The following is a 21227-nucleotide window of genomic DNA, read 5'->3' as shown; positions in this document are numbered from 1 at the left end:
AACTGACTCATACAGCCAGGGCTGCTTATAGACATTGGACAGGATTTACCTAAATCCTGGCCTGAACGTAGGACTAATGGAATGGATGGCTGACAACTCTACAGCCTCAGTCTTAGGCAGCGCTCCTGCAAAGGTTTATGCATGTGCTTAATTTTAAGCATGCAAGTAATCCTGACAACTATGGCAGTTGCCTGAAATATCTTTGGGAGATCTCACTGTATTGAGTATATGTACCATGGATGCCCGGAGACAGTATGTAATTTCATGGGGAAGGGTGACCAGAGCCCTCCAGGAACTAAGAACAGTTTTTGTGTGTGTGTGTGGGGGGGGGAGGCGGAGGGGGAGGGTTATTGATTAGCCAAATTCACTCAGGTTGTAACACCTCCAGAGAGGTCCCATCACCTGGAGAGGCTGCATGGACTGGTCCAAACTGGATTCTCCAGAGACCAACAGACAAAGAAAGGACTTTTGGATAAACAGCCTGAGTTTAAACTGACTCAGGACAGGACCTTTTGTACATGGGGGGCCCTAATCCTTCCTAGAAAGGGTTGGAAGGCCTTCCATGGTGATGTCTGGGAAGCTTATTAGCAGGTTTGGGGGTTCGTCTATTGTTTTAATGTTTTCTTTGTAATGCTTTCACCTTAAGAATAAATGTGCTTGCTTAGAAAGGGCTGAGTGAACCTTATAACTAACTGTGGGCAATTAGAACTGTTCACAGACTCTGAGAAGAAAGCAAAGTGCAAACTACCTGCCTAAGCAGCGTGGCTTGCTGGGGAACTCACAGTGAATGCAGGAAGTGTGCAGCCTGGAAAAACCCAGGTCAGGAGAGAGAGGCAGGTTTCTGCCCAACAGAGATGATGGCTGAGGAGCCAGGAGCCTCGAGTGGGTGCCCTTGCTGGACCATGGATTGGGAATACAAGTGCAGTTGCCCTGAACTGTGACGATCCCATTAAACTCAGTGGATCTGTTCTGAACTTCGTGGGTCTACTCATGTGCTTAAAGTTAATAACAAGAGTCTTTACAGGATTGGGGCTTAAGATGCCTGTCTTGTATATTTCTGTTTTACTTCACATCTGCACAACCAGCATCTGGATAAACTGTGAAATGCTAAAAACTGGTCATTGGCTGAATCCTGATTAACGGAAGGGTTTAATTTTCAGCACAGCCTGAGAGAATTGTGTAAAAGAGAACATGGCACGTTTTCATTAATATTAGTTTGGACAATGAACTTTTCCTCACCAGCCAATTCTGAATTCTAACAAATGAACAAGATCCAGTGTCTTGGAAGCGCGTATTTCTGGATGACCAGAAGAGCAAGTTGCAGTCCCAATTTTTTCCCCAGTGCAGCGTAATATAATGCAGTGTCCATGGACATAGTGTCCTTCCCAAGTGCTTCAGGGTATGTTGTAAACTACACATACTTTTATCATGTCTTTCATCTTCCAGGGGGTTTACAAAGATTAAAGCAAAACAGTCAATTTTTTAAAAATGTGAGTAAAAGTAGTTTCTAGTCTCATCCCTCCCAATGTGCGTGGCTTTGACATTTATTTTCCTCCCCCCATTCGCTTCACGTTTTTCTCTCCCCAGCTGCTTTGTGAAAACCTCACACAAATAAAAGGAGAATCTGACAAAGGCTCCAATTCTGCACGTGGATCCCCACCACGCTTATGCAGAACCCAGCTGATTTCAGCAGGACTTCTCCCATGCAGGGCCGGCTCCAGGCACCAGCTTACCAAGCAGGTGCTTGGGGTGGCCACTTTGGAGAGGGGCGGCACGTCCAGCTGTTCGGCAGCAATTCAGCGGACGGTCCCTCACTCCTGCTCGGAGCAAAGGACCTCCTGCCGAATTGCCGCCGCAGATCGCGATCGTGGCTTTTTTTTTTTTGGTTTGGCTGCTTGGGGCGGCCAAAACCCTGGAGCCGGTCCTGCTCCCATGTTTGAGAATGTATGTCCTGTGCACCTAAATCTCCTGCCTAATCAGTGGAAGTCAGGGCTTCCTTGCCGCCTACTCCTTCAAGGGACTGGGCTGGGCCACGCAAAGAGGAGGAAGGAATGCCTGTCTGATTTTTGATCTTCTGGCCCTTGCTGCTAAGCTCATTCACCTTTGTTTTCAGCTGGCCTCAGGGTGCCTAGGCAGCCAACGGGCCCTGCAGTGCTACCCAGGATAGAAGGAGATGAGAACACACTGCAACTGGAACTTAGATCCTGATTTCCCCCCCACCTCATCAACCAGAGCTCAGATAGCGATCCCTTTCCCTCCCCTGACCTGCACACAGAATGCACACCCTAAATTTCCTCTTGATCTGCACCGAGAATTCATATCCCAGATCCCCTTCGGCCTGTACCCAGAACTTGGATTTTGATTCCTCCCAACTGGCTTGCCTCCCCTGAAACGTACATGCAGAACCAGATCCAAATTACCTCCCACCTCATGGCTTGCACGGAACCCAGACCCTAATCCCCACTCAGAATTTGGATATCAACCTTCTCCACTCCTCTCTCTAATGCACCCAGAATTTGGGAAAGAGTGGGGTTGAGTGCGACAGCATCAGATCATGCAGCTGTACATATTAGGGACTGGAACATCATGGTGGTTCTAAGTCACATGAATTATTTTAAATGAATAAACATAGTTTTCTCTGATTTATTAACCATCAAGGCTGAGGCATTGGCTGGCTTTTGGGTCTTGAATAAGGATCTGAATTTGAGTAACTGCTAGAGCTTGGGTGTCAGTCCTTTATTAAATATGGAAACCATAATGGTTCAGTTTATTGATCAGAGCAATAAAAAGAACTCAAGCAAAACCAAAATGATTTCCAACGCATCTTCTGTAGTCAGTGTAATGCTAGCATATGGCAGAGACTATTGGCCAACAACAGCTACTCTGCTATAAAAGAATGTAGGTGTTACAGATATACATTGCTTGTGCATATAAAACATTTCACCTCTTTTCACTCACATACATTTTCCAAACCCAGCCTGAGCCATCTTGACACAACAGGTCACTGGCTCTTTTGATCCTGAAATTCATCACCTGGCTCACAGCTGGGAACTGTGAGGAATCCTGGCTGAGCTCAGCCCTGGACCTTGTGCATTGACTCCTGCTGGAAGAGGCTAATACTTGAGGAGCTAAGAGCTTTCACTACAGTCACTACTCTTATACCCTCCCTTTTAGCACCCACTGCTGGCAATGTCTGCAAACCACTGCTGTGAGTTCCCTCACAGGCAGCACTTTTACCGCATTCCCTACGAGGCCTCCTGCAGGAAAAGGATAGTGGTCCAGTAGCTGTCCCTCACTGCCTTCACACCAACTCCATCCCCATACGGTGCCTCTTGATGGGGGAGGTGGAGACAACTAATTGTGAGCTTCCCTAGCTGCCACCCTGCTCTGGGATCAGACCAGCAGCCTCTGCTGGCTACAGAATGTATGACAGAAAGCTAAGCCCAAATTCCCGAGCTGCAGGCTATTCCAGGTATGACTGGGAGCATCACGGGAAAGCAGCTAATAATCTCTTAAATTCACTATAAAATTGCCAGTGTTGGCAGTCCTGAAATTCTTATCGGATTCTGAGCCCTCAGGAAAACTTGCTTTGACACCAGAAGCCAAAACCGTGTCAATATGAACTTTCAGAGCACACGGCATGAAGATGCATGCACCATCCCTCTCATTTTAGATCATTAGATAGGCATTCACCATCTAATAAATTTGTTAGTCTCTAAGGTGCCACAAGTACTCAAAAACTTTTGCGGATACAGACTAACACGGCTGCTACTCTGAAACCTTAAAGAGAGACAGAGGTTTTCATGGATGTCATGCAGATGTGACTGGAGGGACTTTTTGCTACATTGCACTGAGCACCAACATGGGGTTTCCCCACAGATCGCATACAGCCAAAGAAGATGGCAGCATCTTGCAGAATTGCCAATCCCAAAGCATTCAAAAATCATGAGTCATGTCCCAACCCATCATGAGATTGGCTCAAAATTCATGAGATTTTAATAATAAATATAAATATTGGGTTCTTTTTATTTGTTTTCAGGTTTCTGAGTCTTTTAGGTTCACTCAGGTCACATCTCCCACTTTTTCCTCTATAACCCTGATCACTATAAACTTACTGCAAAAAAATAAATAAATACAGCTGAGATTTTCATGTAATCATGTGACTGCAGAAGCGGGCCCTTTAGGAAACAAATCAAATATTGGTGAGTTGCAATTAAATCATAAGAGCTGGTAACACTGGATATACCAAGCAAAGCTAGATCTTCTGGAGCCTCCCTGAACATATACATCAGGTACTGGTATATGCCATGGCTGGGCTGTAGAGTAACCATTACCCCAGGCTGTAGAGTAACCACTACCCTCAGGGAGCCATGCACCCACCAGTGCCAGCCGCTGTGAAAGGCCAGTTGACAATGCCAGGGAGGGAGACTGGGTGGTAGAATACAACCCCTGCTCTCAGACCTCTACTATGTCCACACGAGGCCTGGCTCTGCTTTTATAAATTGGGCCCAGCCAGCAACATGACCAGAGGACATCACCTGGCGGTACTCATTACTATCTTGCAGGCACTATGGCAACAGCGCCATGGAGATGATGACGAATTGTGTAATAGTTCTCAATGGGACACCCCCCATCCCTGCCAGGCCCCAAATCCAGTCATGGGCCCACAACCCCCCACCAGGCCCCAAAGCCCCTATCCCCCACCCTGCTGAACCCACCCCCCAGTCCCACAACACCCCAACCCCCCTCTAGCCCCCCAAACCCACCCCAGGGCACAAGAACTCCCTGCCAGCCCCCCAAATAAACCCCCAGTCCCCTGAACCCACCCCCGGCCCTACAACCCCCCAAACCCACCCTGGGGCCCACAACCTCCGCCAGCCCCCCAACTTCCCGCCAGGCCCCAAACCCAGGCCCGACCGACTCCCAGACTCCAGCCCAGGCCCGAACCCATCCCCCAGAAACTCCCCCGTCTCCTCCTGCCCCCGGACGGAAAGTCTTTAAATAGAGGCCCTGCCCCTGTCTCAGCCCGGCGCCGCTAGGCCTCCGTGGTTGCTATGGGCAACGAGCGTATCTCCTCCTTCCTGTATTGATTCGAATGGGGCGAGGAGGAGGAGGCTCCCGTGATGCACCGCGCGGGGAGGGGGCGGAGCCGTGGGGAGCGCAGGGGCCGGGCAGGAGCGGCCGCCATATTGGGGAGCGCTGAGGCCGGCGGAGAGTGACAGGAGGAGGCGGAGCAGGAGCCGGGCTGGCTGGGTAGGTAGGTGAGGGGCTGCGTCCGGCTGTCTCCGGGGGAGGCCTCTCTCCCAGGGCGGGGGGCTCAGGCCTTGGGGGGCGGAGGGGCACGGGCCCCCTTACCGTGGGGGCGAGGGGCTCAGGCCTTGGGGGGCGGAGGGGCCCGGGCCCCCTTACCGTGGGGGCGAGGGGCTCAGGCCTTGGGGGGCGGAGGGTGCAGGGCTCTTTGATCTGTGTGCTGGGGGGGTAGATCCAGGTTAGCCCCTCTCCCCACTTATATCACGGTTCAGCCTGGGGGGAGCGAAGGGGGTCACGAGCCAGTGCCCTGAGCTCAGGGGCCCCAGGAATGGCTGTAAGGGAGGTGAAATGGATGGAGTGGGGCCCCAGTAAACATGATGTAGGGGGCCCACACATTTATTTTAAGGGGCCTAGCCAACCCTCCCCTCGAGCTGACTCTGGGCACTGTTTGGCTGGCAGATGTGCACAGGGCCTCCTTATTCAGGTTGGCTTTACACAGATCTGCTCCAGCGGAGCTAATGCAGTGCCCTGTAGTACTTTGGGGATATTTTATTTAAGATTTAAAATTTACAGAAGCAGTTCTCATCTCTTTAAGGTAGGGCTGTCAAGCGATTAAAAAAAATTAATTGCGATTAAGTGTATTGTTAATAATAGAATACCATTATTTAAAATATTTTTGGATGTTTTCTACATTTTCAAATATTGATTTCTATTACAACACAGAATATAAAGTGTACAGTGTTCACTTTATATTTATTTTTGATTACGAATGTTTGTGCTGTAAAAAACTAAAGAAATAGTATTTTTAATTTACTTCATAAAAGTACTGTAGTGCAATCTCTTTATCGTGAAAGTTGAACTTACAAATGTAGAATTATGTACCAAAAAACTGCATTCAAAAATAAAACAATATAAAACTTTAGAGTCTACAAGTCCACTCAGTCCTACTTCTTGTTCAGCCAGTCAGACAAACAAGTTTGTTTACATTTGCAGGAGATAATGCTGCCCACTTCTTCTTTACAATGTCACCTGAAAGTGAGAACAGGCATTCGCATGGCACTGTTTTAGCTGGCGTTGCAAGATAATTATGTGCCAGATGTGCTAAAGCTTCATATGTCCCTTCATCTTCAGCCACCATTCCAGAGGACATGCGTCCATGCTGATGACAGGTTCTGCTCGATAACGATTCTGACGCATGTTCACTTTCATCATCTTGAGTCTGATGCCACCAGCAGAAGGTTGATTTTCTTTTTTGGCGGTTTGGATTCTGTAGTTTCTGTATCACAGTGTTGCTCTTTTAAGACTTCTGAAAGCATGCTCCACATCTCACCCCTCTCAGATTTTGAAAGGCACTTCAGATTCTTAAACCTTGGGTCGAGTGCTATAGCTATCTTTAGAAATCTCACATTGGTACCGTCTTTGCGTTTTGTCAAATCTGTGTGAAAGTGTTCTTAAAACGAACGGCATGTGCTGGGTCATCATCCGAGACTGCTATAACGTGAAATATATGGCAGAATGGGTGTAAAACAGAGCAGGAGACGTACTATTCTCCCCCGAGGAGTTCAGTCAAAATTTAATTAACGCTTTATTTTTTTTTTTTTTTAACAAGCCTCATCAGCATGGAAACATGTCCTGTGGAATGGTGGCCAAAGCATGAAGGGGCATATGAATGTTTATCATATCTGGCACATAAATACCTTGCAATACTGGCTACAAAAGTGCCTTGCAAACACCTGTTCTCACTTTCAGGTGACATTGTAAATAAGAAGCGGGCAGCATTATCTCCCATAAATGTAAACAAACTTGTTTGTCTTAGTGATTGGCTGAATAAAAAGTAGGACTGAGTGGACTTGTAGGCTCTGAAGTTGTACATTGTTTTGAGTGCAGTTATGTAACCAAAAAAATCTACATTTGTAAGTTGCACTTTCACCATAACGAGATTGCACTACAGTACTTGTATGAGGTGAATATACTATTTCTTTTGTTTGTCATTTTTACAGCGCAAATATTTGTAATAAAAATAATAATATAAAGTGAGCACTGTACACTTTGTATTCTGTATTGTAATTTAAATCCATATATTTGAAAATGTAGAAAAACATCCAAAATATTTAATAAATTTCAATTGGTATTCTGTTGTTTAACAGTGCGACTCAGACTGCGATTAATCGCACTCAATTTTTATAATCACCATTAATTTTTTTGAGTTAATCGCATGAGTTAACTGCGATTAATTGACATCCCTACTTAAAGGTAATCAACAAGACTTTTCTATAACGTTGCAGGATGTATCGGAATGTTTTCTTTAACTGCGCTTATTTCCTATACACATCAACTGCTTGTGAATGTGTTTTTGGAAGTGGTTTGGTGTCAATGGTAGTCAAACCGAGTTTAAGAAGGAGGTGATTTTGACTAGTGTGTCAACACTTTTCAAACACGGATCCTTCTGTATTGAGCCTGGGAGCCAAAAATCGCTTTCTTGCATTTTCAGTATCCTTTGTGAAATGAATTTGTCCAGGTGCTGGTGTGACAAGTGTCCCTGTTATGAAAAATATCAACACATTTGGCACCAGCTGTCAGTTCAGTTGGCCATCTTGGCAGAAAGACCAAGACTGGACTGGGCCATTGGGGACTGAATTTGCTCCTTAGACCTAGAGATGGGGCAGTGTGAGGGGAAACTTGTGTTACTGCTGCCTGTACTGTATCAATTCTACAAATAGAGGATTCTACTCTCCAAGAGTATCAAGCCAGCACCATTCAGTAACACAAAACTATTTCCTTTTTTATAGGGATGCTGTCAAAGTGGATGGATAGGCTCAAAATTTTTAATCTTGCTTAAAAACAGCTGTTAAAAATTGTCACACTCGAATATCTATTAGTCTCCATAACAAGAGCAGCACACTTAGGGTATGTCTTCACTAGCAACGTTAAAATGCTGCCGCAGCAGCGGTTTAACATGGCTGTGTAGTTGCGGCACCAGTGCTGGGAGAGAGCTCTCCCAGCGCTGTAAAAAACCCACTCCTATGAGGGGAATAGCTCCCAGCACTGGGAGCACGGCTCCCAGCACTGCTGCACTGTCTACACTACCACTTTATAGCACTGAAATTTGCAGCGCGCAGGGTTTTTGTTTTCTTTTTTTCACACCCCTGAGTGAGAAAGTTTCAGCGCTGGAATGTGGCAGTGTAGATGAGGCCTTAATGTGTTGGATTTGCTTGACTGCATGCATGTGTCTTCTGCTGTTCTCATTTCTACCCTAATCAGTCCTTGTGAACAATGGTGATGATCTTGAAACGTACTACAAGAATCCAGACAGATCCTTAAGCAGATGTATGGCTCATCCATGTTACTAAGGGAATGAAGTGTGGTATATGTACATCTAAACCAAAACAAAGCTGATAGACTTCTATTTTGAGACCTCCCTACTCAGCCAATGTACCTCAACCTGATTTGGAAAGAGTCACTGTTAGACGCGAAAAGGGTAATTCAGTTTCTGTGGCCTCTTCAATCCTTGGTTTCATTGCCAAAACTGCTAACAATGGTGGTAATTGTGATGGTGGTTTTCATGAGGTGAACACTTGTCAGCTGGGGACTAGACCCAAATTCAGTTCCCATAAACCACTGGACAGCCATCAGAAGACAACAACACGGTGTCATTAGCCCCTAGGCTGTATATAAACAAGCAACCTAGAGGTAAAAGGCTCTAGAGCTTTTCCAGAGCTGAAGAAGAGCTCTGTGTAAGTTTGACAGCTTGCCTCTTTCACCAGCGGAGGATATTACTTCACCCACCTGGTCTCTCCAGCTTATTGTCAGTCTCCTTACTAACCATTTTCCCCCTTTTCATTTGTTTTAAGATTAGAATGTCTTTTTTTTTTTTTTTTTTTTTTTTTTTAAAGGAGGTGGTGCACAAGTTCTGTAATTCATGGGTCTAGAAATCCTAAACCCAGCTTCTTTTCTTTTACAGTAGATGGAGAATCATCCTTTGGAATAGTCATTAAAACTAAATGAAACCTCTTAGATAGTTTTGGAGGAATTTGACAAAGCCCCAATCTTAACATTTTATCATTTAAATGAATTTTACTTGATCTGTAGCTCTCTGAAGGCACTGTGCTCATTTTCCTGGGGAGAAGTGCTGAATCTTATTGAAATAGTGTGTTTGATGCTAGCACAGTGCTTCATGCTTAAGAGTTCATCACTAATAGTAATTCCCATGCCGATAAGTTTCTCATATTTAAAAATAGTGTTTTATGTATAAATAGAATTTGGTGAAGTTGTGGGCTGGGGCTGGTGCATTTATATAAATGCTGTGATTTGTTTTTCTTTATGGCTGGGACTGGATTGTATTCTAAGTAGTTAAAACATCAGGTGTGTTCTGTTTTTTGTTTTGTTTAATGGCTTGCTTTTCAGCAAAATTCTACAAGAATTAGAGACTTAGTGCATTTTACAATTTTGGTTTAGATTTGCGGGTGTCTGGAAAGATTCAATTACAATACAGCAGACCTGGTTTCTTAGGTTAGCACTGTTAACAGTTCCATGTACTTTTTCTCATGAGGCTTTAGAAAACAATAAGTACAAAATAGAATTGTCTGAGTAAAAACTCTTGTAGCGCCTTCATGGAGCTCATCTTTTATAGTATCTGCGTGTGAGTATTTGGGATAACAGTACTATTAGACACATGGGGCTTGTACATAAAACTGCATGTGGGAGCTGTGGCGTAAAAGAAACATAGATCAGGGGAGAGTCCAATAAAGCAAGGTAATGTAGTCCTGGAATGTACAGGCCAGGAGATAATGTTTCCTTCAAAACATGGCATCTCTAGGATGCATGGTTATCCATGTAGTAACTGTTTTTTCCCGCAACCTCTGTCAAAGTGCTACTTGAGTATTAGTACACGCAATCAGCCAAATCCCCTTGGATAAATGGGATTCTACTGTATACAGTAGAACCTCAGAGTTACGAACACATCAGGAATGGAGGTCGTTTGTAACTCTGAACAAAATGTTATGGTCTTTTAAAAGTTTAGAACAGAAGAACGGCCATACTGGGTCAGACCAAAGGTCCATCTAGCCCAGTATCTTGTCTTCCGACAGTGGCCAATGCCAGGTGCCCCAGAGGGATGAACAGAACAGGTAATCACCAAGTGATCCATCCCCTGTCACCCATTCCCAGCTTCTGGCAAACAGAGACTAAGGACACCATCTGCCCATCCTGTCCTCCATGAATTTATCTAGTTCTTTTTTGAACCCTGTCATAGTCTTGGCCTTCACAACATCCGCTGTCAAGGAGTTCCACAGGTTGACTGTGCGTGGTGTGAAAAAATACTTCCTTTTGTTTGTTTTAAATCTGCTCCCTATTAGTTTCATTTGGTGTTATGAGATGAAGTAAATAACATTTCCTTATTTACTTTCTCCACACCAGTCATGATTTTATAGACCGTTATCACATCCCCCCTTAGTTGTCCCTTTTCCAAGCTGAAACGTCCCAGTCTTATTAATCTCTCCTCATACGGAAGCCATTCCATACCCCTAATCATTTTTGTTGCCCTCTTCTGAATCTTTTCCAAGTACAATATATCTTTTTTGAGATGGGGCGACCACATCTGCATGCAGTATTCAAGATGTGGGCGAACCATGGATTTATATAGAGGCGATATGATATTTTTTGTCTTATTATCCATCCCTTTCTTAATGATTCCCAACATTCTGTTCGCTTTTTTGACTGCTGCTGCACTGAACATTGACTTAATACAGCTTTGAAACTTTACTATGCAGAAGAAAAATGCTGCTTTTAACCATCTTAATTTAAATGAAAGAAATACAGAAACAGTTCCCTTACCTTGTCAAATCTTTTTTTTTAAATTTTCCCTTTATTTTTTTAGTAGTTTACGTTTAAGACTGTACAGTATTTGTAGTAGGTTTTTTTTTTTTTTTTTGTCTCTGCTGCCTGATTGAATACTTCCAGTTCCAAATGAGGTGTGTGGTTAACCAGTCAGTTTGTAAGTCTGGTGTTCGTAACTCTGAGTTTCTACTGTACAACAAACACAAATTCTGTAGAGTTTGGTGGTCTATGACCAAAAAAGAACCACATCATCAGTTTGTTTTTACTCGCCTTGTGTCATTACTCACAAAACTTTCGTTTCCTTTTTTCTGTCCAGTGGCTTATGCAAAATGTGTTTGTGTGGGAGGTATTTAAGTCCATTTCCTAGTGGATAGGTGTCAATATCAGTAAAAAACATTGCTGTCACGTTTGGCACCTCACTTCCTAGGCTGGCAGTCTCAACAAGGCCAAGGATTGAAGGGACATAGAAACTGCACTATAGAGGTACCGTGGTGGAGCAGCACAAGAGGTGCTTGGATTGTCATTGCCCATGTTTTATCTCTTTTATAGGACTTACCAGTCTGGCTGCATTTACTTATGACATGGGTGGAGAGGCATTTTTAGGTACTGATGCTACTTAGCTGAGCTTAGTGAGGAGTCAGACAGGACCCTGAGGCTCTATGCCACTTTGATGAATGGGGGCTGTGAGACTTCAACGGAAAGTGGAGACACTTGGCTAGTTCTTCGAGGTGTTTCCCCTTTCAGACCAGCATTGCTTTGATCTTTGCTGAGTTCAGCTTGAGCCAGCAGCTCATCATGTAAGAGGTGATTTCTTGTAGGCACTGCAGTGTTTTAGTGGTGGTTCATTCCTCAGTTGAGAATGAGATGTGTAGTTGAGTGTCATCTGTGTACTGTTGACACCTGAGCCCATGGCATCTCGCTCATGGATCTTGTGGGTAGAGCCCTGAAAATCTGCAAATATCCACTTTATATCCATGGACCATGTTTGCAGATCGCAGATTGGATGCGGATACAAATTTTGTATCCATGCAGGGCTCTACTTGTAGGACTCAGCAGGCGAGGGCCTTTGGAGAGGAGGAGCAGTTACCTATCCATGCTGAGCTCTGCTGGAGAGTGATGATTGGAATCATGGTAGTGCAGGACCACCTACTCCTGTTGTGTTCTGTAGGTGGGGTAGCTGTACCTTTTGGTGCAGTGTGTCAGAGGCTACAGAGAGCAGGGAAATATTGCCTGTGCCCATGGCTATAAAAAGGCTGTCTCTTCTGCCCCACTAGAGCTGTCTCTCTGCTGTGCCCTGGTTCTGAGGCATCCAGGATGTTAGCTGATGTCACATGTGGCTGAAGCTTGTTGTTATTACGTCTCTTTTCAAATATGCTGTTATAGATCATTTAATTTATGCTGAAGTCGGGGGTATTTCTTTAGAGCAGCATTTTTCAAACTTTGGGTTGGGTCGTGGCATGTCAGATGTTAAAAGTCCTGTTGGTGGTGCTGCCCGGCTAAGACAGGCTAGTGCCTACCTGTTCCGCCACCGCGCTGCACTCCGAAAGCAGCCAGCAGCAGGTCCGGCTTCTAGGCAGGAGGGCCATGGGGCCTGTGGGCGAGAGTCACGCGAAGCCGCTTGTGCACCTCCGCCCAGGAGCTGGACCTGCTGCTCGCCGCTTCCAGGGCGCAGCGCAGTCCGTGGCACCAGGCCAGGCGGGAAGCCTGCCTCTGCACCCCGGCTGCGCCACTGACCAGGAGCTGCCGGAGGTAACTCTGTGCCCCAATCCCCTGCCTCAGTCCTGAGCCCCCCAAACCTGGAACCCCTTCCTGCACCCCAAACCCTTCATCTCCAGCCCAGAGCCCTGACTCCTTCCCGCACTGCAGCCCTGAGCCCCCTCCCCCCCCAAACCTGGAGCCCCTCCTGCTCCCCAAACTCCTCATTCCCGGCCCCACCCCAGAGCCTGTACCCCCCCAGCCCAGAGCCTTGACTCCCGCCCTGTCCCAGCCCAGAGCCCCCTCCCACACCCTGAACCCCTCATCCCCAGCTCCGTTGGGTCGCAGGCATCAACAATTTTCTTCAACTGGGTCCCCAGGAAAAAAGTTTTAAAACCACTGCTTTAGAATATCAATTATTAAGACACACAAGTGTAATGAGCCAATTTCAGATTTAAGCCAGAATGATAAAAGAAGAATATCTCCATTAACTAGTGTAAATCCAATATATGTTGTTAGCAGAATTTCTCTTTTCTTATAAAACTTGGTTTTAACAATTTGGAGCCAGTTTTCAGTTAAACATAACTTTGTACCTTTATTATTAATAATATTTTATTAAATCACTTACTGGTTGAGATCTTGTTGGCTGTATCTAGCCTATGCTGACTTTTTATGTCCAGTTTCTAAAAATATAAGAGACAGGAGTCAGTAATGACCCGATACAATCTAACACCACTCTTACTAAAGTATGCAGTTTAGCCTAATTATTCCAGTTACTTTGCTACACCTTCTTTCATTTTGTTGTCTGGTAATAGTCTTGATTGTAATAGCATTGTCTAGTGATTTAAAACCTAGGATTGGGAGCCCGGAGACTTGAGTTGAACTCTGCTTTGCGTGACCTTGGGCAAATCACTTAACCTCTTTCTTACTCCATTTTCCTCAGTAAAATATGGGAATCATATTTTGTTGTAAAGCTCTTTGAGAGCTTCAGATGATATTTTGAATTTCTTACTATTATTCAAAGATTTATACTAAAATATAATTAAACACACTAATCCAAGCCAAGAGCAGCTTTTCTGATTTTTTTTTTTTTTTTTTTTTTAACTTTAAAAAAAGCTCTGTTTTTGTTATAAAAATTCTTAGGATGTAAATTGTAAAACATGTTTCACTTGAAGATTTAAAAGTGTAATCTGAAGAACAGTGCATGTTGGTATATACTCTAATGGGCTGGAGTATTTATTTTTACTAATTAAGCAACTGTTAACTTGTACCCAGGCTGACCAGCGCTGCATATGAAAAATAAGTATTGAATTCACTGGTGGCATTATTATAACTTTTTCTCTAGTGGCAAAAAGAAAGCATAAACTGAAGTTAAAACAGACAGCTTCAACTATTTGAAAAGGCTCTTTCTTAACCTAAAATCTGACTGCAATTTCATCTTCACTTTCTTCAGCAAGAAATATAATGTTTAATAATATGTTCTATAGTCAAAGACATTGAATTATGATCCTTTTTCATTAGTATGAAGATCACTTAAAAAATTCTAGATCAGGAAAGAGCATATCCATGCATTTAAAACTTTTTCCAGTGGTATTCTGAATGCCAGTTTAACTAGTTGACAAAATAATTGCATTTGTTTTAATGTTGTTCTAATTATAGTAGAACTTCAGAGTTACGAACACCTTGGGAATGGAGGTGGTTCATAATTCTGAACAAAGCATTATGGTTATTTTTTCAAAAGTTTGCAGCTGAACATTGACTTAATACAGCTTTTAAACTTTACTATGCAGAAGAAAAACACTGCTTTCCCTTTATATTTTTAGTAGCTTACTTTTAACACAGTACTGTATTTATTTATTTTTCTCTCTCTCTCTACTGCTGTCTGATTGTGTAGTTGCAGTTCCAAATGGGATGTGTGGTTGACTAGTTAGTTCATAACTCTGGTGTTCGTATCTACTGTACATGCCTTGCTGCCTTGTGGAATATATATCCTGACACATGGGTTGTATCTACCCTGGACTCTTTACTCCTGGAGGAATTCTGCGCCGCTGCATGTGCGCAGAATTCATGTCCCCCACTGATTTCTTTGCTTCCCTGCAGAAAAATGACTTTCTGACGGAAGCAAAGGGAAGCTGCAAGAGCAGTCACGCACCACTCCTAAGCAGTGCAGGGACATTGTTTAAGGCATCTGGAGCATCCAGCAGAGAGGTAAATCACTGTGTGGCTGGGGACACCCCAGCCAGTGGTTCTTACCCTGAGCCATGATCACCTGCTAGTCTCATCTGGGCTGGAGGCAGGAGAGGACGGGACTTTCTCTTCCCCTGCAAGAAGTTGCTGGGGCTATGTCAGATCCACCCCACCAGAAACCTCCACCAGCTGCAGGAAGCTCAGATCCTCCTGTTTCCTGTCCCTATTGCTCCTTAGCTGTGGGGGGAGGGGTCACTGGACGTGGAGCTGCTCCCCCATCCACCCAACCCCTGTGCATCCGGACCTCCCATGCTCAGACACCCCTGCCAAGCCTCTCCCGGTACATCCAGAACTCCCCATGCCCTCTACACCTGAACCCCAGCCAGTGACCCTCAACCCCCGCATCTGGAGCCCCCCTGCACCCAGGCTCCCCTTCCTCTGGACTCCCACTCCTGCACCCAGACCGCCTCCCACTTCCTGCACTCAAACCGTTACTCTGATGCCCCACCCCCTGCCCCACCCTGAGCACCCACATACAGATCCCCATGCCACTGACCCCCAACTAGCTGCACCCAGACCCCTCAGCTGAGCTCAAGCCCCTGTGGAGTCCCATTGCACCTGGAACTTCTCGCCCAACGAACCTCTATGCATCCAGATCGCCCTACACCTAGACCCCTCACCCTTGGATCCTGTCTGGTTGAGTCTGCTTGATCCACACCTGGTGTGCCTGGTGCAGAGGGGCAGGGCCCCAGGGTGTTTCTGGGGCAGGCCCAGGCCTTGTGCTGTGTCAGGGTTGGGTGCAGCCTCACCGCAGAGTCAGTGTCCCGGGGTGGAGGGTCTGCAGGGAGATCTCCCACTTTTGTGCAGCCATTAGCCTGTGCTCCCCACTGTCATGCTGCAGCCTCTGCATTTATTTACTGACAAATAAAACTTGTAGAATTTTAAAATATTGTGTGTAGAATTTTTAATTTTTTGGCGCAGAATTCCTTCAGGAGTAACTCTTTAGCAGTGTTGACATTGGGTATCAAACACAAGTTTCTCCACCCCCTCAACCACAGTTGAACTCTCTTGACCCTGATCACACCAGCAGGGCAAGAGAGTTGAACATTTGGCTTTAACAAACCCTGCCTATCCATTTCATTCATATAGAAGTTGGTGGTGATCCTTTTAAAATGGGTGCTAAACTGTTTATGTAGGTTCCAAACACAGGTTATAGTTATGCTATACTTGACACTAGGACTATCAAAGCCAGTGGAATTCATAAACTGCACAAGCAGTCTGTCTCTATTTATTGTTCTCTTCATAATTAAAAAAAATTCTAGACAATTAAATGCAAACATCTAGTGTTAAAATAATGTTATGGTTTTGGTTTCAAGCACACGCAAGCTGGCAAGTTAGATAGCTGATTGAGCACCATTAGCACTTCTTGCCCTGATGCTCCTGTGCAGTATTTTCTCTTCTCCCTTCCTTGTTAAATGGGTTAAAGCTACTCTTTTTGTTATTAAAAAGTATCATAAAATATACAAGATGCGAAGTGTGGATGAGGTACTGTTGTCACACAACCTTAATTTTGTGAACTTCTTCACTGAGGTCTTGCAAACTTAAGTTTACTTTTTGTATTTAACTTGTTATACAACTGACACATCTTGTGTGTAACAGTGATTTGGATTAAAATACTGAACAGTTTTAGTAGCATGATTAAAAGTAGATGCAGTATTCTTATGTTGGATTACTCTAATTTTATTGATACATATACAGATGAAAAGGAGTCTGGTGGCACCTTAAAGACTAACAGATTTATTTGGGCATAAGCTTTCGTGAGTAAAAACCTCACTTCTTCTTTACTCACGAAAGCTTATGCCCAAATAAATCTGTTAGTCTTTAAGGTGCCACCAGACTCCTTGTTTTTGTAGATACAGACTAACACGGCTACCCCCTGATACTTGATATACAGATGATGGTCTCCTGAGTAGTGTGGAAAAGTGAATGTTTTTCCTGAAATTCTGGTTTTGAGACTAGTGACTGTCATGGGTGTCACGTGGCTATCCTAGTGAAATGTTGGTACTTAGTAGCAGTAAGACGTTGTGGTTTTATTTTTTTAAAGCTTTCAGAAGTTGTTAGTGACTCTTAATTTTGCAAAACGTAGGGCCTCTTCCAAAGTTTTGTGAAGTCCATTGGAGTCTTTCCACTGACTTCAAAGGGTTTTGAATCAGGTCCTGAGGGTCATATTTTCAAGAGTTCAGCCCCAAGTTGCTGCCACTGAGAACAATGTACCATTTTACCTGCTTTTACTAAAATAAATTCCTTAAATTTCGGGAAGGTTAAAAAGAAATACACAAACTTCTTATTGCTACTGAAAGTAGCAACGCATTTTACGAGGCTAATGTTTTCTGGCGATTTTCTGGGATCACACAATCTTGAAATGAAAATTACTATAATGTTATGAATCTAATGCAATGCTTAGTTATGTGCTCAGAGAGTTACAATACATGCTGCTGAGTGAACTCAAAAATCCGGCTATATGTTTAAAGGTTTTGGTGTGTTCTGTTAGGCAAACTGTCTCGGTTTTAGAAAAACGATGTGTATCCATGATCAAAAATCTCTTCCCTTGAATAGCTTTTGTTTATATATGTTACAAGTTGAGCACTGTAAATTGGGACATTGCTGATTTCAACAGCAGTGATTGGTTTAAAGTTTTAAATTAACCATGTTGATGCACATGCATGAGGAAACATGGGTTTATATTCTCAGACCATTCTCATTTATATTACATTCACTTGACACCAATCTAGGAGTATTTTTTGATCTGTTTTAAGCAAAGGATAGTAAGTGTGTTAACATTCCCAAATGAAAACCTTCATCTTTCCGTGATTAACTGAAATCATGTTTTCTGCAAAACGTCAACATCTCAAAATCTGTATGTGATGAGATTTGTCAGTGTATATCGTGTACAAACAGGATTTCCAGTTTTTGCTTTGGTCAGGATTTAACCTAAAACAAGACACCCTGTATATTCCCAACAAACTGCTGTTGCCATTTTCTGTATATTGTAGCCACAGAGTCCTAAAATGCATCCTTTAGGAAGCTACATTAGAGTGACAATGCAGTAGATGAGAAAAGTTTGTCAGATGACTGATGTCTTTAGTTGTCCTTTCTCATGCCTGAAAGAAAAGGGAGTTCTGTTTAAAGTGTGATCTGGTAATCTAATGGTATAAGTTCTGTAAGTAGCTGAAAAGCTGTAAGACTGTGAGACTAGAACTTGAAAGATAATGTTTAATTATGTTTAATTTTGTATGACACATTTCCTAAAATCTTACCAACCCAATGTAAATGAATATCTGTTGTGAAATCACATCATCCTGGATCTTATAACTGAAAGATAATCAGGGCGTGGCTACTCTACTGCAGCTACAGCTGTAGCACTGTAGTGTAGATACTCCCTCATCGACAGGTGAGGTTTTTCCATCAATGTAGTTTAATACATTTCTCTGAGAGGTGGTAGCTAGATCGACTGAGAAGTTATTCCACTGACCTAGCTGTGTCTATACTGGGGATAAGGGTAACCTAACTGGTTTTCAGGGTGTGAAATTTTTCACAGCACTGAACAGCATAGCTAGGTAGATCGAATTTTTAAGCATAAACCAGGTCTCAGTGGAGACTAGGACCAACTGTCCACCCAGCACTGTAGCGCTGGGTGGTATCAGCAGCCATGAGGATAATAGTGTGGTGTAATATAATACATTCCATGGGTGGTGTACCCGAGTCCACTTATCCACTGATGCTTTAAAACTCCCACCCCCCAATCTGGGTCTATGCTGGTTATGTGATCTGTATGCATCTCGTGATCTTTGTAACCGATACCTATAATTCCTCATAACTCAAGCCTGACTCCGGATGTACAGTACCTTCCCTCTTAACTTGTGTATATTTAATTTTAAACATTAACTTTAATAAAATTCCTAACCAGCTAGTGCACTGACTCTGTGCTATGCTTTACCAATTGAAATTCTGAATACTGTGCGACAGAGAGGCAAAATGGTCCTGTGTCTAAAGCACAAGATTTGAGTTGGGACTTCTAGCTTCCATTTGTGATCCTGCTACTCACTTAGCCTCTCTGTGCTTCGCTTCACAGATTGTGGGAGAAATTTTGTGTACTTCTCATGCTGGTTGGGTGGCTTAATTCATTAATGTCTGTAAAGTGCTTTGAGCATCTCCCATGGGCAGTGGTATAGAAATGAAATTTGGTGGTGGCAGTGGGTTTGTATATGGGGCTGTGCACCATTTGTTGACTTTCTTCCTGTTTTGTTGCAGCAGACTGATTACTGGCTAGACTTCATGAATAGAAAGTCCTGGGACTGTTAGACTCCCCAGCCCCCACCCTTTCCACCATGGACCAGGATTATGAGAGACGTCTCCTGCGCCAGATCAACATCCAGAATGAAAACACAATGCCTTGTGTAAGTCAGCACATTTCCACTGTGCCTAATGATTCTCCTAGTGACTTACCCAGGTGCCCCTGCCCCTCCCCGCATCCCCAACAAAGAACAGACTTTATTCTGTGAGCTGTAATGTGCTTTCTCTACTGTCCTTCAGACAGGCTATCTAGCGTCCTATATGAGCTACTTACTAGCATAGAGGCCTTTAGTTATAAACTAAACCAAACCTTTGACTGAAATGCTCTACTGTCTAAGTTTCTGAATTGTCCTGGGAAACAATTACTCAAACAACTTCTTAACTTGGCCAGTTTTTATCCGCTAAAATTTGTTAAATCTCTGTATGTAGGTAATACTCAGAAGCCTAAGGGTGTTCTAACATCTTTATATAGTTTCCTGATGTCAAGTACTGAATAATAATCTCATTAGGTACTACTGGAATATAGACAGTTGAATTTTTTTAAGCTAGCAAATCTTCTGAATGTTGGGGGTATACGATAGGTGGACTTTAGATGCACACTGATCTTCCAGCTTTTTTGCGGTGTTTTACGTCATAAGAGCATAATAATGGCCATACTTGGTCAGATCAGTGGTCCCTCTAGCCCAGTATCCGGTCTTCTGAAGCATCTGGCCTTAGCCAGCATCAGAGGGAATAATCCGAACAGGGCAATTATCGAGTGATTCATCCCCAGTCAGAGGCTTACAGCCATATAGAACATAGGGTTGCATCCCTGACCAGCTTGGCTAATAGGTCCATTCTTGGCTATCTTCCATCAACGTATCTAATTGAACCCAGTTATAGTTTTGGGCTTCACAGCATCTCGTGACAGTGACTTCCACACGTTAACTGTGTGTTATGTGAAGTAATTCCCTTTTTTTAAAACAAACAAACAAACCTGCTGCCTATTAATTTTTGTCGGGTGACCCTTAGTTCTTGAATTATGTGAAAGGGTAAATAACGCTTCCGTATTCACTTTCTCCACACCAGTCATGATTTTATAGACCTCTAGCCTATCCCTCTTTAGTCATCTTTTCTAAGATAAACAGTCCCAGTCGTCTTAATCTCTCCTCATATGGAAACTGATCCATATCCGTAATCATTTGTATTGCTCTTCTCTGTACATTTTCCAGTTGTAATATATCTTTGAGCTAGGCCAACTAGAACCACACTCAGTATTCAAGGTGTGGGGGTACCATGGATTTATATAGTGGCATTATGATCTTATCGATCCCTTTCCTTAATGGTTCTGAACATTCTGTTAGCTTTTTTGACTGCCACTGCAAACTGAGCAGGTGTTTTCAGCGAACTATCAATGATTTGATTACTCCAAGATCTTTCTTGATTGGTAACAGCTAATTTAGACCCCATCGTTTTGTATGTATAGTTGGGATTGTTTTCCAGTGTGCATTACTTCTCATTTATCAACATTGAATTTCATCTGCCATTTTGTTGCCCCGTCACCCAGTTTTGTGAGGTCCCTTAGTTAAATCCAAAGAAAACTGTGAAGAATTACAATCTTGCGTAATTTTGTATAATCTGAAAACTTCGCCACCTCACTGTTTTGTTAAGATCATTTATGAATATGGTGATCAGCACTGATCCCAGTACGGTTCCTTGGGTGACCCCTCTGTTTACCTCTCTCCACTCTGAAAAGTGACCGTTTATTCCTACCCTCCGTTTCCTATATTTTAACCAGTTACTGAGCCATGAGAGCCTCTTGTCCCATGACAGCTTACTTTGCTTAAGAGCTTCTGGTGAGGGACCTTGTCAAAGGCTTTCTGAAAGTCCAAGTACACTATATCCATTGGTTCACCCTTGTCCACATG

The 21227-nt window shown here is 43.6% G+C and overlaps 1 protein-coding gene across 5 annotated transcripts in view; it reads left to right on the top strand.

Moving 5' to 3' along the window:
- Window positions 1-5124: 5124 nt before the first annotated feature.
- The window catches only part of FZR1 (fizzy and cell division cycle 20 related 1), a 34337-nt gene continuing 18234 nt past the window's right edge, over window positions 5125-21227 (top strand). For 2 of the 5 annotated variants that reach the window (XM_042841414.2, XM_005283810.5), the window contains exons 1-2: window positions 5125-5253; window positions 19279-19424. In XM_042841414.2, the coding sequence (XP_042697348.1) occupies window positions 19356-19424 (69 nt within the window). In that variant the 5' untranslated portion in view covers window positions 5125-5253; window positions 19279-19355. Of the gene's footprint in view, window positions 5258-19278; window positions 19425-21227 lie in introns of all 5 variants that reach the window. The other 3 variants (XM_005283811.5, XM_005283812.5, XM_042841412.2) reach the window with 3 other exon arrangements.

The sequence above is a fragment of the Chrysemys picta genome, chromosome 25, assembly GCF_011386835.1.
Source record: "Chrysemys picta bellii isolate R12L10 chromosome 25, ASM1138683v2, whole genome shotgun sequence".
Lineage (NCBI taxonomy): Eukaryota > Metazoa > Chordata > Testudines > Emydidae > Chrysemys > Chrysemys picta.
Note: the sequence above shows the minus strand (reverse complement) of the source record. Positions and strands in the feature narration are given on the sequence as shown.